The sequence below is a fragment of the Mastomys coucha genome, unplaced genomic scaffold (assembly GCF_008632895.1).
Source record: "Mastomys coucha isolate ucsf_1 unplaced genomic scaffold, UCSF_Mcou_1 pScaffold23, whole genome shotgun sequence".
In the NCBI taxonomy this organism is placed as follows: domain Eukaryota; kingdom Metazoa; phylum Chordata; class Mammalia; order Rodentia; family Muridae; genus Mastomys; species Mastomys coucha.
In genome coordinates, this window is record NW_022196906.1 from 110,736,399 (window position 1) to 110,755,778 (window position 19,380).

The 19,380-nt window shown below is 43.2% G+C and overlaps 1 protein-coding gene across 14 annotated transcripts in view; it reads right to left on the bottom strand.

The window, feature by feature from the left end:
• Positions 1-19,380, bottom strand: part of Rbms3 (RNA binding motif single stranded interacting protein 3) — a 1,349,634-nt gene that overhangs the window by 396,453 nt on the left and 933,801 nt on the right. For all 14 annotated transcript variants that reach the window (XM_031343072.1, XM_031343074.1, XM_031343069.1 and 11 more), the window contains one exon: positions 6,889-6,980. In XM_031343072.1, coding sequence (XP_031198932.1) covers positions 6,889-6,980 — 92 coding nt within the window. The remainder of the gene's footprint in view (positions 1-6,888; positions 6,981-19,380) is intronic.

A 19,380-nucleotide genomic window follows, 5' to 3' on the forward strand; every position in this document is an offset into this window, starting at 1 on the left:
TTCTTTAGCTAGGAGGAGACAATAGAGTTCTCTGGCAACCGCAGGGCATCACCCACAGGCAGATTATGCAAATCATTAGGTAAAAGCTAATATAAATATTTAACTGCAGAAGATTCTGCTCCAAAGGCCTCAGATAATTAATGAATGGAATTGAGATCAACTCTGACAAATTCAATATTGGGATTTGAATCCCTGCATTCCAAAGCATTAGGATCAAGAGAAGAAAAGCTTAGAAAAAAAATTCTTGAGCCAAATATACATATCCAACAAAACAGATGTCACAAATATATTTATAGACACATTTGGTACTTCCTGTTGTGAAAGTTTAACAAGATTCAAACTAGGATGGAGATGAGACACACCGCTCGGTTGTTGGAGGCACTGCAGTTCATCTGGACGCCTATCTACAAGAATATACAGCGCCAACATTGAATGAAGAACTGCCACTCCCATTGCATGATCAGCAACCAAGAGGAAAGGGCTACCTACCTGAAACGTTACATTAGACTGGCTAATGCCTGGAACCACAGCCCTTTGACGGACATTCCAGGAATTGCAGAGGTGGCTTGAGGTTAAGGGCACTTGCTGTTCTTACAGAAGACCTGAGTTTAGTTCCCAGCACCCACACAGCAGGTAACAACTGTCTATAACTCCAGATGCAGGGGACCAGACGCCCTCATCTAGCTTCCATGGGCTCTGCATTCATGTACAAACTCACCATATATATATATATATATATATATATATATATATATATATATATATATATATATATATATATATATATATATATATATATATATATATGTATATATAATTAAATTTAAAAAAAAAGTCCTTAGTATGTTGCACAGCACTTTGTAGAGTATCTACTTGGATCCTTACATGTATGTGTGGAGCAGAAGAGCAGAGGATCACACATAGGTCCTGGAAGGTTATGTAGGCCAGTCCTTATAGAAGTCAGAATCCATGTGTATATCTACATAACCATGAACCTTGAAGTACCTAAGTAAGAATCACTTTCCTGGCCAGGAAGATACTCTTTACACACAAGTGATCTTTTATCCACTTGATCCTTGCTGTTAGATGCCCATATCAATGTTCTTGAAATACCCAGAACTTCCCTTGTATGTAAATACCTGTGTGCCAAGCTATAGATAGCTGGAACTATTTTCTCTTTAATTAAAACAAATAGATTTATTTTACTCTATGTTTATGACTTTTCCCTGCATGGATGTCTGTGTACCACATGTGTGCAGTAAACAGAGGCCGGAAGAGGGTGCCTGACCCCCTAGGGCTGAAGTTACAGAGGGTGATCCACTATATGGGTGCTGGGAATTGAACCTAGGTCCTCTCCAAGAACAGCCAGTGCTCTAAACTGCTGAGCCATCTCCTCAACTACCTAGTTGAGGCTTTCTCTGCTTCTTATTTTTGTATGTTTACAGACCCACGTTCCTTAGCCAATGACTTAGATCTACCTCATGGATGGTAAGATTAGGAAGAGCTAAAATCGTGCTCCATCCCTTTTGTTGTAAAGCAGACAGAATTAATGTCACAAGCACAGAATAGGAAAACGGAGTTTCCTGGCCATGGCCACATGCTTGCAACATTCCCCCATTTGAGTTAAACCAAGATAATTGAAGAAACTAAGGTAATTTGTTTTCCAAAATTCGAGTGACTATATTTTTGAAATCTTCGCCTTTCCCTTCACCCACGTGGTCCCCTCAGTAGTGACTGGCCACAACAGATGTTTGTAGCTCATTTGACATTCATTTATTAACCTCCCACATTATCCCCAGCAATAGTCAACCACAGGACAAAATAAAATGAAACTACTCAATCCCCAACAATATATACAAGGAGAGGAATCTCAATGGGTTTTTAGACTAGAGGTTCCCTATTCCCCACGAAGGCCTCTTTGTGAATGACACTGTGATGTCCCAGAGTCACACATTCCCTTGTCTGTCTCCCGGCCAACTTTCTGCTTCATCCAGTTTTACTTCAGTATAACCAAGGCACTGTCCAGTCCATAGCAAGCAAGGAAACGTTCACAGACCAAAGCTTTTACAAATATTTCCCTAGAAACTATTTTGTGATAATAGTAGATTACCTACCCAAAGTACCTGAAGGTAGGTTAGGAGTCACAGGAGGTTTTAGCAGGGCATCTGAATCTAATCCACACCATTTAATAAACCAGCAGGCACTGGCTTTTTACAATGATCAAGGCACTAAGCCAAATTCTTTATAGATTTCCAAAATTCTTTCAGTAACCCTACATCCTGAAACACCATGTTATTATTAAAGATTATTAGAGATACTTTAATAACAAATCCAAGTTCACACAACGAGGGGGTGCCACAACCAGAAATCAAAGCCAAATGCATCTTTCAAACCTACATTCTCCCTCAGCATGCATTGATAAAATTCTTAAAATTTGCTTTTGCTCATGAAGTAAAATGATAATTTGTGTTCCTGGTTAGTCACTACTTGTAGATTGCCACACAGTCTGAAGGAGAAATGTCCCCTACAGGCTCCTGTATCTAAGTACACGCTCCACAGTTCGGGGCACTCTTTGAGGGAGTGATGTCTCACTATGGGGGGCTTTGAGAGCTCATAGCCTCTCCCTGCTTTCGGTTCCTGCTTTCCACCTCATGTTTACTGTAGAAGATGCAATAGCCCAGCTTCCTCTCCTGACACTGTGTCGGCTTCTTGCTACCACACCTTCTCACCACAAAAGACTCTGGAACTACAACCCAATTTAAACTCTTTCATGTTATTTTTCTGCATGGTATTTTATCACAGCAACAGACATGTAACCAATGCATTGATCTACTCCCTGGCTAATTCCCTATTCAGTTCTTTGTAGTGGAGGAGTCAGCTGGAGTTTTCACAGGCACACGCCACACACCAGAACACATTAGCCAAGGGAAGCAACTCTCTCATGGGTTCAAGATGGTGCCGGGTTGCTACTGGGAACCTAGTTACAGGTGGTATTTTTTTTAAAGATTTACTTTAATTTCTCTCTCTCTCTCTCTCTCTCTCTCTCTCTCTCTCTCTCTCTCTCTCTCTCTTTCTCTCTCTCTCTGTGTGTGTGTGTATCCATTCCTCTGTACATCCATCTGTTTCTGTGTGTGCCTATGTGAAGATATGTGAATGTGAGTACAGGTGCCAGTAGTATCAATCAGAAAAGGGAGTCAGATCCCCTGGATTTTCAGTTAGAGCTGCCTGTGACTAGCCTCCTGAAGCACTGGGAACTGAACTCAGGACCTCTACAAGAGCAGTATGCACTCGTTACTGCAGAGCGATCTCCCCAGCCCCAGGAGGCATTTTCCTTTTAAAATCCCGGGGATTTTTAGGATGTCGCACCATAACCGACAGAGTAGGACACTCATAAGAACAAGGTTACAGAAGGCGATCAGTGCATACTTAGATGGTAAAATATATACTGCAAGAAACACATACCCCGCAGACTGCAAGCTTATACGATAATAAATAACAGTTATCGCCAGGACAAAGGAGAGAATGCCGTGAAATCCAATAGCTCAGTGAGAAATCTGCTAATACAGGTGGCCAAGCTTGTTCCATTTCATTGTCAAACGGAGGCTATTTATTTTCTTCTGGGTAGTTAAATTACAGAGTCATTTATTGCTGAAACTTTTCCAGTGGGCAGATGGGAATGTAAAGCAGGCTTTGGGCCCAAACATACTGAGAAAAAGGAGGGAGGATTTATTTCACAGACAGCCCAACTGAAACTGTAAAATCCTTCGGTGAGTCTGCAACAGAGTGATTCCCCACAGCCCAGCCAAGCACCCCAGGGTTTGCACCTTGGAGATGGGACAAGAGCCAAAATGGCGACTAGACTGAATGATCCCTTCTGAGGCTTTTTAAATGATTGCCAGTGTAGAAGGTTTCCTCACTGAGTAATAGATCAGTGATTTGTGTGTGTATGCATGCGTGTGTGTATGTGTGTGTGTGTGTGTATGTGTGTGTATGTGTGAACATAAGAGAGAGACAGACAGAGAGAAGGATTCCTTATATACAAGCAATCTGAAAATATTAAACTCAGTATCAACTTTTTTGCCTGTTTTAATACAAAAACTTAACTATATACATTATCTATCTCTCTATAATCTATTATCTATCTATATGTCTATCATCTACCTACCTATTATCTATCTGTCATCGTTTCTTTCAGTTTATCTATCTCTTTAGAATGTAGAGACAACACTCTGTTTATTATTTATAAACCACTACTATCTTATAGCTTCCAAAATTTAGAAAGTTTATAAATAGAATGGTCCAAAGACTTTCTGATAACCACTCTCTTTTAATAATTTATTATCTAATTGTAATATGTGTGTGTGTCTGTGTGTGTGATGCATACACACATGCATACTATGCACATACATATGATGGACAATTGTGGTCCATCTATTTTCTACTTCCACTATCTATGACCAGTGGGTGAAGCTTCCATCTCTAGTTTCCCAGCAGGTAGCTTTATCACCTCATCTACCTTTCAGGGTTTCCATCTTGTTTGTTTCTTAAAAGAAAAAAATATTCACCTTATTTTAAAACCATGTATGTGTGTGAGAAAGTCTATATGTCTGTGTGTAGGTATGTGCTCTTCACTTTGTTCTTGGAGGTTAGAAGAGGGCATTGGATGCCTTGGAGCTGGACATACAGGAAGTTAGTTAGGTGCTGGGACACAAACTTACGTCCTATGTAAAAGACACAAGTACTTTGAACCAGAGAACCATTTCTCCAGCCCCCAGAAATATATTGTTTTTAAAAGTTTATTTTTACTTTTCAGAAATGTATATGTGTGGGGGTACAGATACAATGAATGCACATACACATGTGTATGCTTGAGTGCAGTTCCCATATAGGCCAGAAGAGAGGGTCAGGTCCCCAAAGGTGGAGTTACTGGAGGTGATGAGTTGCCTAACTCGGGTGCTGGGAACTAAATGAGGTCCTCTGTAAGGACAGCAAGTGCTCCTAACCACTGAGCCATCGCTCCAGCCTCACCCTCTTCTCTCTCTTAAGCATTTTCATAATCATTTCTTGACTCAATCAACAGCCACACTTGATCACTTGTTTTCTGGGTACAGGAAATTGCTACTTCAGTTGTCATTGACTCTTGCCAAATAACCTTTAAACCAGGACATGCATGCAATTTCCTGATTAATTAAAAGTATTAACTTCATCAATCTTAATTCCTGACCGAATCTAAAGCTTCCAGGCATAATCCTGACAAAGAACATAATACACAGCTGGGATAATTCCAATTTATATTACCTTGACTAATGAGGTGACAGGAAAGGCAATGAGCCCACCATAGTCACCTAAGAGGAACCTGGCTTGCACGAGACCGTGAGCAGCTGTGATCCACACACACTGATCAGAATGCAGCCACAGCTGCTAGGACCAAATGGTGATCCTCTGTAGATCTGAGGCTGATGCTGGAAGATCTTACTAGAGACTGTATACAATCATAACAGAAGACAAATTGCTCGAGCACCAGTTCACTCCATCATTACAATACTTATTTCTATGGCAACGGGACTGGAGAAACTGGAAACACAAGCAGGGGACAGACGCCCAAGATTCCAAGGTCTGTTGCCTGTGGCATCTAACAGTTTGAAGATCTGGGGATTCTAAGTTCAGAACTACTAACAGAAAGAATGTTCTAAACTTAGGGTGTTTATGACAACTCCAAATGGCTGCTGGTAGATCAGCAACATCTTCAACATCCAAGTGTTAACAGAGACATTTTAGTTGATTAATCTTACCTTTTCTCTCCTCCTCCTCCTCCTCATTCTCATCCTCCTCTCCCTCCTCCTTCTTCTCTTTTTTTGTTTTTTTGTTCTTTTTTTGGAGAGAAGGTCTCACTGTGTAGCCCTGGCTAACCTGGAACTCTATTATATAGAGCAGGCTGGCTTTGAACTCATAGAGATCTGCCTGCCACTGCTTCCAGAGTGCTGGGATCAAAGCTGTACCCAAGCACACCTAGCTTATATCATCATGATAATAACTCATTAGAGTCCCAAATTAAAATGGAGAAAATGACATGGTATAGATTATTTCCAGAGATCCATATCATCTTACCACATAGGCAGATTCTTATACCACTATGGTAAACATGACACACAATGATCAAGGAGCAATTTCACTTTGATATGAAAGTTCATCATAGTTTCACATACAAGGTCCCAGACAACACATACTATGTAGCCACAAATAATTACTGAAATGATGAATGCCAAGAACACTGCTCTCCAGGTAAACTATGGGTATGTGCACCAAAGTGAAAATCCATCGTTAGAGACAGAGGACACTAGCAATAAGCCTGCATGAATCAGGGGAAAAGCCACCATCTGAGAACCACCCCCCAAACATGGAAGAAATAAGGAAGGCTCTAGTACACATGAAATCAACGATAACTTTCTGTGGGACACCAAAACTCTGCTGATTGGGAAATTTCTCGACTCCAGGACATATATGTATATGTATATAGAAGTAGGAAAGTTCTAGATGGTCATACATGCATATCTCGTTTTTTAGGCAAAACAGTGCCTTCCACATGTATCCTTTAAACACCAAATCAGGGAGGTAATGACAAGCCAGGCCTATTGCATGGTTCATTTTCCTCAATTGAGCACAAAAGAATGTAAACTGTGGTTTGGATTCTGCTCACAGCAAGGGACTGATATTTGATCACACACAGATACACACACACACACACACACACACACACACACACAAAGGCAGACCATGTGCACAGACTGTCTTATCTGAGCAGGCTTATCTTGGCCATCTGATTGCACATAGATACATACACACAAAGGCAGACCGTGCACACAGACTCTCTTGTCTGAGCAGGCTTACCTTGGCCATCTGTGCTTGCACTCCATTTGCCTTCAAGGATGCCACTGCTTTCTGTGCGGCTGCAGGACTATCAAAATCTACAAAACCATAACCTGCCAAAATACAAAATCTGGCATTAGTCATCACAGGCAGGCAGACACACCTCACACTTATGGTCTGTTCTGAATTCATTTCTTCCAAACAAAAACTTGGCTGGGCCAAAGGCTCCATATCTTCGGTCCTGAGTGCTTTAAGCATTATCTCAGTATCTCTAGATATGAGGTGGTTATTTATTTTCCAGAGCACTTTATAGACTGGGTGTGCAAGGCAAAGCCCACTTAACACTAACCTGGCAGTTAAGGCAAAGCTTTGCTTCATTGTGTTCTTCCAGTTACAGAATTGCTGCAGCGGGGAGGAGGAGAAAACCCTGCAAATCCATAAGTGTCAGAAGCTAAAATACACTCTGTAGACCTTTAAAAAGCCTGAGACTCATAAAAGCCACGAGAACTGGTAAGTGTGATGGTCAATGTTAACTCTCAAGGTGATGGAGTCTAGAATCACCCGAGAGATGGACCTCTGGGTACATCTGCTGGGGATTGCCGTCTTTATGATAGCAACATGGGAGGAACCCTCTTAATTGAGGGTAAGGACATTCCCTGGGAGGGGATCCTGGATCATGTAAAACAGAGAAAAGCGGCTGAACACTTGAACTATGTGCTCCCTCTGTTCCTTGACTGTGCATGTGATGTGGGCAGCCACTTTAAACTCCTGCCACTGTGACTCCACCGCCTTGAGGACTGTGCCTGGAACTAAGCCAGAATAAACCCTCTCATGGTCAAGCTGCTTTTCCAAGGGTGAATGATCCCAACAACAGGTAAAGAAACCAGGACACTAAGGTGATTGTTAAGGCTTGTCCTGCCGCAGGCAGCCAAAAGATACATCTTGGATCTACAAATAAATAAAGGTCGTGGGTTAGAGTAGGAGTCTGAACCTACTTCCACCTGATCACCCATTCCATGCTTCTAAATTAAGTAGAGGAGCATGTTTCTCTCAATAGCAGCTCAAATCGTTGATTGTTAATATTTTGAAAAAATAATTTGATGGATACCTATTCAAGTCTCTAAAAACAAACACTGAATGACTATCTTGCTTATGGGGGGAATGAATAAGCGGTTCTGTTTGTGTGTGTGTCTGCAAGTGAGCACTTATAAAAGGTCAGGGAAACAAAACCAAAAACAGTTGATAAGGCTCAACTATGGTGAGTGCATACCTGTGATTCTAGTAGTACTGAGGTAGAGGCAAGAGAATCAAGAGTTCAAGGTCAGCTTTGATTATCTATTGAGTTTAGGGCTAACCTGAGGTACTTGAGATTATGTCTTGGGGGTCGGGGGAAAGTAAAGGAAGACATTGTGGTTTGAATGTGAATGTCCCCCACAGGTTAATGTGTTTTTACACTTGACCGCCAGCAGGTGGTGCTGTTTGAGATGGTTGCAGAACCACTATGAGGTAGCACCTTGCTGGAGGAGGGGCATCACTGGGAGGCAGAGTTGGGGGATTTGTAGCCTGTCCCTACTTGATGTTCAATCTCAGGTTCCTATATGAAGGTGGTATGTGATCAGTCAGCTTCCTGCTCCTGCCACCATGCCTTCCCATGCCTGAGGCTGTGCCTTCTCTACCATGACAGACTCTACCCCTCAAGCAGTAAAAGCTAAAATAAGCACTTTCTCCCATCAGTTGATTTTTTTGCCAAGGAATTTTAACACACCAACAGAAAAAGATGCTAACACACATCCATATGCACATTATAAATATCATGTATGCTATACATTGTATATAATGTGTTTTTATATATGACACATATAAACATACATACATATATGTATATATACTTGTACACACACACACACACACACACACATAGAAGTGTGTGTGTGAGTGTGTGTGTGTATGTGTTTTCCTAAAAAGCTTATGGATATAACAACACATCTTCTCATCCATGAAGACAGGTATCTGTCTTGTATTTTGTATTTTGAAGCTTGCCTTATTCAGGGCTTCTGGACCTGCCACTGAGGCAAACACACCGTTTGTGTGCTATCAACCACCAAACAAGAGTGTTTGAGAATTCAATTACCAAGTTGTTTCTTTTAATTAACTTTTTAATTTTCTCCCCTCGAATCCCATCTTTCTTTTCTCCCTCCCAGCATGCTATCCCAAAGTGAACTTGCTACACAGCAGCATACCAGCAAAACACTCTCACAAACTGGGGCCAGGGAGGCTGTCACGTTTGTGTTTCTCATACGTAAGAAAGTGTGCTCTGGAAGGGCTGCTAACTCTTCTCTCCAGGTGATAAGATGGGCAAGAAAATGTAGAAGGAGAAAGAAAAGTCAAGAGCCAGAGTCACAGGCAAAGGCACAAAAACTCAAAATTAAGACAGCATTGCCCACAGGTCAGGCGTTGTCCTGAGGCTTAAGGGGCTAGCATTTAATGGAGTCATCATTGTGTTCTGTAATACTGGCCCTAGAGCCACTGGACGAGGAAGCCAAGGCACAGGTGAACTTACACATCATGCCGAAAACACCAAAGCTGCTAGATGGCAGGGCCACGTTTGGAACCCAAGTCTGCATAGAAGTTATCCGAGCCATACCAAGAACTGCTTCTATTCCCACCTGAACAGAAGCCACAGCCTCTGTTCCCCCCTGGAGAAGGGACTGAAAATTCCTTGGATTTTGAAGTTAGAGAACAAGCTGCCACCATTCCGCAAAAGACTCACTCCAGCTCATTCTCTTGGCATGGTCCTTCCTGGAGTACCTGGGCTTGCATAACATCTCCTCATGAGAGGTGTGGACACAGGAGTTAGAGCTGACCTTCATTCATCTAGAGAGCATCCTGCCTTCTAGTAGTGAAGCTCTTCTCTGGGTACTTGACCCAGCAGGATGCATAATGTGTGGAAAACAACAACCTCACTTCCCACTCGATTCCAGCTTATTAGTTTTAGAGAGAGATGTGACAGAATGGCTATATATGCTGAGGAGTCTGCAGCTCTCTAGTGTCATGCCTTTCTAAAAATAAAAGAGAGCAGGAAACACAGTGTGTGTGTGTGTGTGTGTGTGTGTGTGTGTTGATTGCTCAGCACTGAGAATCGAGCATTGAGAAGTTCTCTTTCTAACCAGAGACTGGATGGTGATGGAGAAGGTTGGCAGTTGAGATGAAGCAAGGACTATGGTTGCAACCCAGAAGAAAGGTAGCTGGTCACTGCCCTGACTGAGATGGAGGAAGTGAGGGAAGACAAACATGGCGTGGTGATTGACTATTCAGTCTGGGAGTAAGGGACAGGTGGATGACAAGGATTGCTGCTTGCTTAAATTATGTTTTCCTTTCCCATAAGCATCTGGATAAGGGGGCTATGGTTTACTGAAGTGAAGAGACTGGAGGAGGATTAACCAGGAGTGAGGGAAGATTGAAGACAAATTCAGTCAAATACCTGTGAGAACCTATGTGGTCATATTACAGTTGGATATTGTGATGGTTGGCTTTGACAGCCCTCTTGACACAATACAGAATCACCTGACAGAGATTCTCCAAAAGGGATTGTTGATCAAGTTGCCTGTGGGAATGTCTGTTCAGAAATTGCCCTGATTATGTTAAATGACGGGGGAAGATCCAGCTCACTGTGGGCAGCTCCACTCCCTCTGAACTGTATTGTGTCTGGGTGAAGAAAAAGAGTTGGGTATAATCATGAATGTTTTTATTGCTTGCTGCCCTGGATCATGGATATGGCATGACCAACCACATCACGCTTCTACTGTTACCTCCCTCCTAGGGTAAGTTGACACAAACTCCTTCTCTCTCCTAAGTTGGCTTTGTTAAGTATTTCAACACAGCAACAGGAAACAAAACTGACATCAGGCTGGTACCTGGTAAAATAAGCTAAGATAATAAATACATATTAAGTGTGGGACAACTTAAAAATGCTAGTTACAGAAAGAGAAAAAAATGATCTAGAGTGGGGAAAGGTTTAAATTTCGACTTGAACAACTTCAGCCATTAGGTCTCAGAGGTAAGTTTGCAGAGAAGAAAGATCAAAGCAGAACCAGGAAGGGTGACAGACACAAACAGGAACATGTCCTCCCATAACCAGGCAAGAAAGTCTCCCAAGAGGGAAAGATAATCAGCCATGACAAAAGCCAGAGAGCATGCATGGAAGCGTGTGAAAATGCCCAGTGCTCTTAGGAGCACAGATGTCTGGGAAGTAGTAAAGTGTGAAGCTAGCCCTCTATGGGGAAGAGTTAGGGAGGAAGACAGAAGGAGGAAGAAGGAAGGAGGAAGAGGTGGGGAGGAAGAGAGAAGGAGGAAGAGGAAAGGAGGAAGAGGTGGGGAGGAAGAGGGAAGGAGGAAGAGGGAAGGAAGAAGAGGGAAAGAGGAAGAGGGAAGGAGGAAGAGGTGGGGAGGAAGAGGGAGGGAGGAAGAGGTGGGGAGGAAGAGGGAAGGAGGAGGTAAAGACAGGCTTTATAAAAGGAAGTTTGCTTGGCTCATGGGGAGTATTGAGAGGCAAAATTACATAGAAGATATGAAGTCAGTGCTGGGGATTGTGTGCATGTGTGTACATATGTATTCACATGTGCATGTGTGTGGAACCCAATGCTCAGCCTTAGGTGTCATTCCTAGAGCTTAGGCCCTGAGGTAGGACCCACCTACCTTGTTTATTGAAACATGGTGTCTAATGCAGGTTGAACTTACTATGTAGGCAAGAATGGGTGGTCAGCAAGCCCCAGGGATTTGCCTGTCCCCACTTTCTAATTACAAATACAAGTCATCATGCCCAAGCTTTCATACGAGGGCTGGAGTTTGAGCCTAGAGCCTCATTACTGCAAACCCTTAAACTGACGGTGTGTTATCTCTCATCCTTCAACTGACTTAACTGAGTTTTCATTTTCTTTATGATAAGATTGTGTGTGTCTGTCCTTATTCTTGTGTGAACTCCGAGTAAATGACTAAAACTCATTTCAGCGATTCAGAAGTATTTATTGGCCAACTACTAGAGCACATTATATACTTTGCAGTTTTGAGTAAAAGGTAGGGAAATAGGGACGATCAAGCTAAGAAGAGATAGAAGCTCCATGAAAATAAGAAGACAACTCATGAAACATCCTTTCTGAGAAGGTGCAGGCTCAGGCACATCTGCATGGACATGGGCATGCTGCCTCAGCATCCACAGTCACTGGAAGGAAGAAGCACCATGACTGTGTGAGTTACATATGTCAGTCAGTGCTGTGACCAAGTGCCTGACAAAAGCAACTGAAAGGCAATGGCTTATCCTGGCTTTCGGTTCGGGGTGATACATTCCGTCATGGTGGGGAAGGCATGGCAGCAAGAACAGGAGAAAACCGGTCACATAGTATTAACAGTCAGGCAGAGAGCAGGCAGGGAGTGGGCTGGTGTATGAATCCACAAAGCCACCTCAATGACGTGTTTTCATTCCCACACTAGCCCTGAACCAGTTTCTTCCTTCAGACTGGAGAGGAAGATGTTGATTCCCTAATTGGTTCTTGATTGTGTCAAGAAAGAAGGCAGAAGTCAGTTGCTGGGTGTGCAAAAGGAAAAAGGTAGGACTTCCAGGTCCCAGGAGGAGGAGGAGGAGGAGGAGGGAAAGAGGAGGACTTTGGGGACATGCTTTGAAATGTGAGGTAGGCAACAACCAATGTAGTATCTTGGGTAGCTGGAAATGGCGGCCTCTGCCACCTGCAGATGGCTGAAATAGCCTAGCTGATAAAGTGAGTACAGGAAACATTTTCCCCACACAACATCAGATTCCTCCTTTCACTTCAAGCCCTACACTCCACACAGTATATTTGAAAGTCTAGGTGTGGCTCTTCAGGGAGCTGTGCTCCTATAAACACTTAAGCAATTTCTACAAGGGCACCCTGAGTTTTCTCTCAGGAAATTTATGACTGAATTCTGGAGACAAAGAGGGACTGCACACCTGTGGGGATGGTTCCAAGCCAATAAGAAGCATGAGATTCTGCATATAAACTTAGAATAAAGAGAGAGTAGCAACTCTCAAGTTGTGGGATATTCATGTATACTTTTATTGGTTTAAGTGAGTGTCCGGAGGTCAAAGTGTCTCAAGAAACCTTGAAAGACATTTCCATTCTGGAAGTAAACATGGTGTTTTGGAGGTTTACAAGGGTAAGAGCTACATCACAGTTGGAAGAAAACAAAATGAAATACAAGGCTGGCTCTAATAAGAAACAGCAATGTGTTGAGTAAGGGATAAAAATTGCTTTAATTTGGTTTCAATTTGCTCTCCTTCCTGACAAATAATTAAGTCTGGTCACAGCCACCTCTGTCCCTGCAGCTGGCAGGGAAAGAAGGCCGAGCAGTCCCACCTAGACCATGGTGTTTTCTACCCTGAAGCACTCCAGGAAAGGCTAGCCAGGACAAACTCAGCTTGGTGGCTGCACACCTACCTCCCTGTAAGTCATCAATTTTGGCCATGGGTTCAAGCCAATTAAATTCGAATATCACAGTTCCCCCTCACCCCTCACTCCCACAAACACATCCAGAGCTTGTTTGTCTTCCTGGTCAGAGGAGTCCAGGCCAGCAGTTCAGCAATTAGCCGGAAGTGGAGCCATGGGAGGAAAGGAACTGTGGGATAATTAGGCCATTCTGTGAATTCAGTCTTCCCTCCACAGGCTTAATCAATGCTTCCCTGAAATGCTTTATACCTTCTGCTCTTACTTAAGGTTTTGTTACTGCATGGTACTACCAGTGGGATGACCTTCTAGAAAAATAATCTCTACTAATTACAACTTAACTCTACAGCATCACCCAAGGGGCCTTTGTCTGTCCCCTTTCCCGCAGTCCTAGGTGACATATTCCAGGGACCTTTATCCTTCAAAACCCATTGTGAAAAGATGGCTTTGGAGTTTCATTAAAGTCTCTTTACATATTCAACAGTTGATTTTAGATTTCTGTGTTGCTGCTGCTTCTCTGTACTGTGTTTTTATTTATCAATATTGGGGTCGTTCTGTGTGCCAGGGTGCATCTGGAGAGCTTCCCCCTTGATGTTGGTGGAAACATCTACACCCACCAGGAGCATTTGATCTCAGAGTTTTAACTGCTCACTGAATTCCACACCAACTGTGTGGTTCTTTGTCTTGGGGGAAGGCTTCTCAGAACACAAATGATGAGCCGGCTGTGAGTGAAATGTAACTTCTAAACAGAACAAGTGAATGCTTTGGTTGGAATGGATATATGAGACTGAAGTCCTATTCAAATGTATTAATTTGGGATACCCAAGATTTCACCTTCCTCTGCTGTTTATCTCAGCGAAAGAGACCTAAGGCAAACTCCATTCCTCCTTTAGCTAGAAGCCCTCTGAAGCCTTCACCCTTTCTTCAGCATCCACTGTAAAGGCTTTCTATGAGAATTTATCAAGAGGAATCATGAATATATCAGAGGAAGCAAGATAGCAGCACACAAGTCTACCTCAGATGTGTGAACACGCAAAGACCAAAGTTCAAGTCTGCTCAGAGGTAGAAACAGACAACTCTTATTTGGTAGGAAAAGAACCCAGCTAAAATTACCTCCACCATTATAATCCTAAATCGGTCACACAGACAAATACCCTTGGATTTGAACATGGAATCTTGCAGTTTTATATGTTAAAGGGGGAGGCTATTTACTGTCTATACAGAGGGCAACAGGAAACCTAGCAAATAAGAAATTAAGATGGGCAATGAATTCACAGAACAGTAGGCAGGCTGTGCCAATCAAGTCCCCTGAACATCATGCTATCATCATATCAGAAATCGTAACACAAGATATTAAAGTTTAGAAGAAGATTTCCCAGCTTTAGGGATGCTTTGAACCTTGGTGTGTCTCTCCTATCGTTAAATTTTTTAGGTATCTAGTTCAAAAGCAGAAGAAAAAAATTAGGTACTATAAGAAAAATAAAGACAACTTGAACATGTGCCTTCTTGTCCCGGGGTTTACGTATTGTAAAGTTGACAACTTTCCATGTGGTAGAGGTCACCGAGTGGTGCATAAGCGAAGGGATATGGTCGGTAGAGAGTAGGGAGACCTTTGTGGTGGGTAGACGGACTTGTTGTTGAAGCATGAAAATCTGAGTTCAAATCTCCAGCATTTATATCCAGCCTGGCATGGCTGTGCATGCCTCTAAGCTCAGTGTTGTAATGGAGGGGGCAGGCGGATCACAGGAGCCTGCTGGCTACCAGCTAAGCTCCAGGTTCAGTGAGAATCACTGCTTCAAAGGAATAAGAGAAAGAGAGAGAGAGAGAGAGAGAGAGAGAGAGAGAGAGAGAGAGAGAGAGAGAGAGAGCGCAGCCCTGGCCCCCGAGTACACAGAGGTAAGCATGCCTGTTACATACACTTGCCTACATGCAGATACAGATAAGCAGATGATCCAAATAATCCTGACACAAAGTTCTCTCACACAGTTACCTCACATTCCTTTATGTATGCACAGTTTTGCCCAATGCAGTCAACCAGCCACCAATCTAGGTTTCGTTCAGTGAGCCATGAAGGGTGTAATACACACATGGTGTGTGTGTGTGTGTGTGTGTGTGTGTGTGTACCTTTCTGCATCCCATTTTATGTGCACATAGGAGTTAGATCAGGAGATAGGTATAGAAAAGTACTGCTATAACACCCAGAAAGGACAAGCAAGCCACTGTTTCCAGGTGGGGGTGAATAAACTACAATTTGTGCATAAAACAAACAAACAAAAAACAAGAGGAAAGGCTGGGTAAAAGACATACATTTTTCCAGTCTGGCTGAATAAAACAGTTACAAAGACAGACAAAGTCAGCACGTGAAGGCGCTTGCTTTCAAGTTCTACTCGGAAGCAGACCGCCCTCTCTGTTGACAGTGCCTGAGAAATCACACTGAGCTAGAACCAAGTTCGGATGGGTCTACCAACTCACCACGTACAGCTGCTGACTGAGAGTCAAAACTAGGATCCAGACCATGATTTAGGAGCTAGCCGTTATTGAGACTCAGTGCCTATGCATGCAGTTGCCTAGTCGTCTTCTGGACCGCTTTTATTTTGTTGCACAGCAGCGATTCAAGAAGCAGCCAATGTAGGTATAAATGTCTGAGCAGCCTCCAGGAAGCCTCCCTTTGCTGACAGGCTGTGTTCAAAGATGTCAGTGAATTGTTGGAGCAATGCATCTCTTCCACTGGGATACAGGGGAGGTAATGTTTGAGTGTTGGCTGCAGGAGCAGGCCTGGGGTACTCATGAAACATCCCACTGAGTTTGTGGCTACGATGGAAGCGAGCTGTAAGAACACTGTCATTGCAGGTCTATAGACTGCAGGCCACCACTGGGTAGGCAGAACTGGTTATGATCTAAGCCCTGACTGCCCATTCCTCTCTCCCTCTCCTGACATAGCCTTATGAAGGCAGAGTTCTCCCAGGCACAGAGCAGAGTGCCTGGTCTTAGTGAGCAAGTGCTGATTGGAGGGGAACCACTGCCAAGCTACGGTGCTCTATATTTAGACTCAGTGAATCCCCAAAATGGCTGGTGTGGGATGCTCAGAGTCAACACCCATCTTCAGAATCCACCATGCATGCAGGAAGAGAGAGCAAGGCCCACAAAGGGGGATACTTTAAGTAGAAGCCTCAAAGACGATTCTCTAGCTCTCATTTTCTTTTTTCTTCCTTCCTTTCTTCCTTCCTTCCTTCCTTCCTTTCTTTCTTTCTTCCTTTCTTCCTTTCTTTCTTTTGGTACGTGTGTGAAGGACATGTATACATGTATATGTGGCTATGTGAATGTGGTACATATTCAGGTATATGTATGGCTATGTGAATGTGGAATATGTGCACATGTATGTATGGCTACTATGTGAATGTGGTGTATGTACATATGTATGTATGGCAATGGGAATGTGTTCAGATTTGTAAGATGTTGGACATCCTGACCTACCACCATTCTTATAATTCCCTTTGAATAAGGTCCTCTTGTGGAACTTGACCCCTAGGCTGGTAGACAGCGAGCCCCAGAAATGCTCTTGTCTCTGCCCCTCACGGTGCTGAAGTTTCTGGTATGAAATTTTTTTATATAGTTCATGGATGGTAACTGAGTTCCTCATGTTTTCAAAGCTTCTCTCCAGCTCCACAGTAATTACTGTTTGGGTCTTGTTTGCTTTATGAGCCTGAGTTTCAGTACAGAGCCCAGTTGGCCTGAAACATTTTGTTTTTGTTTTTTACTCTAGTTGATCCTTTATCGTGTGTGTATGTTGAGGGGGTGAGTGTACAGACAGAGGACAAATCTGTGGAGTTGGCTCACCCTTTCACCTTAGTCCCAGGAATTGAACTCAGGTGTCACTAAATGGCTGGGCTATCTTGCTAGCTCAATTTATATAACCCTATTTTAGAAATATTAGGGGCCAGGAGACATCTCAGATAAAGTGCTGGCTGTACAAGCATGCGCTTGGATCCCATCCTTTATGTCAAAGCCGGATGTGGTGGTTTCTATAATCCCAGCCCTGGGCATGGGGAGACATGAAGGTGCCTGGAGTTCGCTGCCTAAATCACTGAGCTTCAGTTCATTGAGAAACTCTGTCTCAAGAACTGAGGCAGAAAGAAACTTGTGAAGAAACAACATCAACCTCAGGCTTCCACAGGCACAGGCGCCCATGTCCACACAAACAGGTCACACCCCCCAAACACACACACACACACACACACACACACACACAGAGAGAGAGAGAGAGAGAGAGAGAGAGAGAGAGAGAGAGAGAGATTTAGCTAACATAAAAACATTATAAAGCTGTTACACAAAGACAGATAGATGACTAATTCAGTTTTATTCTTTCATTCTAACCAAAGTGGTACCAGATGCTGCACACAGTTTTCGCCTCTCCTCTCACAGTGATGTACTTAGATTCATCTCCAAGGCTTTACAGAAAATGATTAGGATCTTAGGAAAGGAAATTTGAGAGCTATGGAAGGAAGAGGACTCTAAGAAGATGTGCTCTGACTTCACATGTATCTCCGACTTCAAAACAGAATTCTTCTCAACAATTAAAGACATGTTTCCCCCAAGAAAAATTTACTGAAAATTATAAATTGATGTGTATGACAATGGCATCACTATTTTTACAAGTTACTTTAGTGTGTGTGTGTGTGTGTGTGTTATTGTTCAGGCTTGCTCATGTATATGCTTAAAGGATCAGAGGTCAGCTTGAGGAATTCTACTCACTTGATGGAAGCATCAAGTGGGTTCCAGGGATCAAACTCAGGTAATCAAACTCTGGCAGCAAGCACCTTTACCTGCCAAGTCACCTCACCAACATGAGAGGCACTACTTTAAATAGCTGGTTAATTCAGTTATTCTTACAGCAAGATTAATTCTCTCTCTTCCCTGACCCTTCAACAGAATGGTAAGATCTTAGGTCAGGTTAGTTAAGATGCACTTTGAGATCTCTATAGTTTAGGGTACACACCCCCACACCCACACCCATCCACACTCATCCCCCCCCACACACACCCTATAGTTACAGACAATGATCTCCGCAAGGGTCATTATTTGGGCCATTAAATCAAACAGCGGTGTGAGCAGAGACGAAGAGCCCTCTCCTCTCCCCACTCCCCTGGAGATTCCTTACCTTCTACTTTAAGGAATGATTTAGAAATCAATGGTATTGGTAATGCTGGGAGGAGCTGGGGAGGGGATCGTTGGATATACAGCTGTGCAGGCCATTGCTGACCTACTGCATTAGTCTCTAAATGGTAGCATGGTCCAAAGTGGTCCCTTAGAGGTGCATGTTAACACCGAGCTGTGCAGATGCCCAAGGCGGTGGGCAAGACAATCCATCAAGAAAGTCACCTGCTGTTCTCAGGAGATGCCCAGAGAGCAGGCTGTTCCCTCTGCTGTATCCAGCTCTCCCTAATCCCCCAGTTTCCCTACAGCCCCTCCCCAAACCCTCCCAAGACTCCACCGTGACAGCTATAATACTTTTCCAAGGCCATGCATCTCTCCCAAGGCAGCCTGAGCTTGAGCATTGGGGGGAAATCATTTGTTATGGCCGAAAGGATCCCTTCCTACTGTCTGGGTTCAAATCCCACCTCTGCTATTTTATAACAATGAGGACTTATGCACAAAATAGTCAACCAAAAGAGGATAATATTACTAAAGAGGAAACATGCTGGCTGTAGGTACGGGGTGAATTTAAATGAATTCAAAGAGGCTGGCTGAGTGCCTATGGCAGTTCCCTCAGCTTCTCAGACTGAGCTGAAATCCAAGACTCTGGTTAATTTAGTCATCTTTACATGCACACTCAGAGAGGAGCATGGCTGGGATACTCTCTTCCACATAAAACATACTCTGTTTTCAAACGCATCATCCTTCGGCTTAAAGGTGAAAAGGAATGGTCGAAGCCAGAGAATCGGGCTTTCCCCCAATAATCTACTGAAGTGTAATTTCTTGTGGCCTTACACCCTGCTTTCATGTTTGTGCACTGGAGATACAAACAATCTTGTTTTGTTAC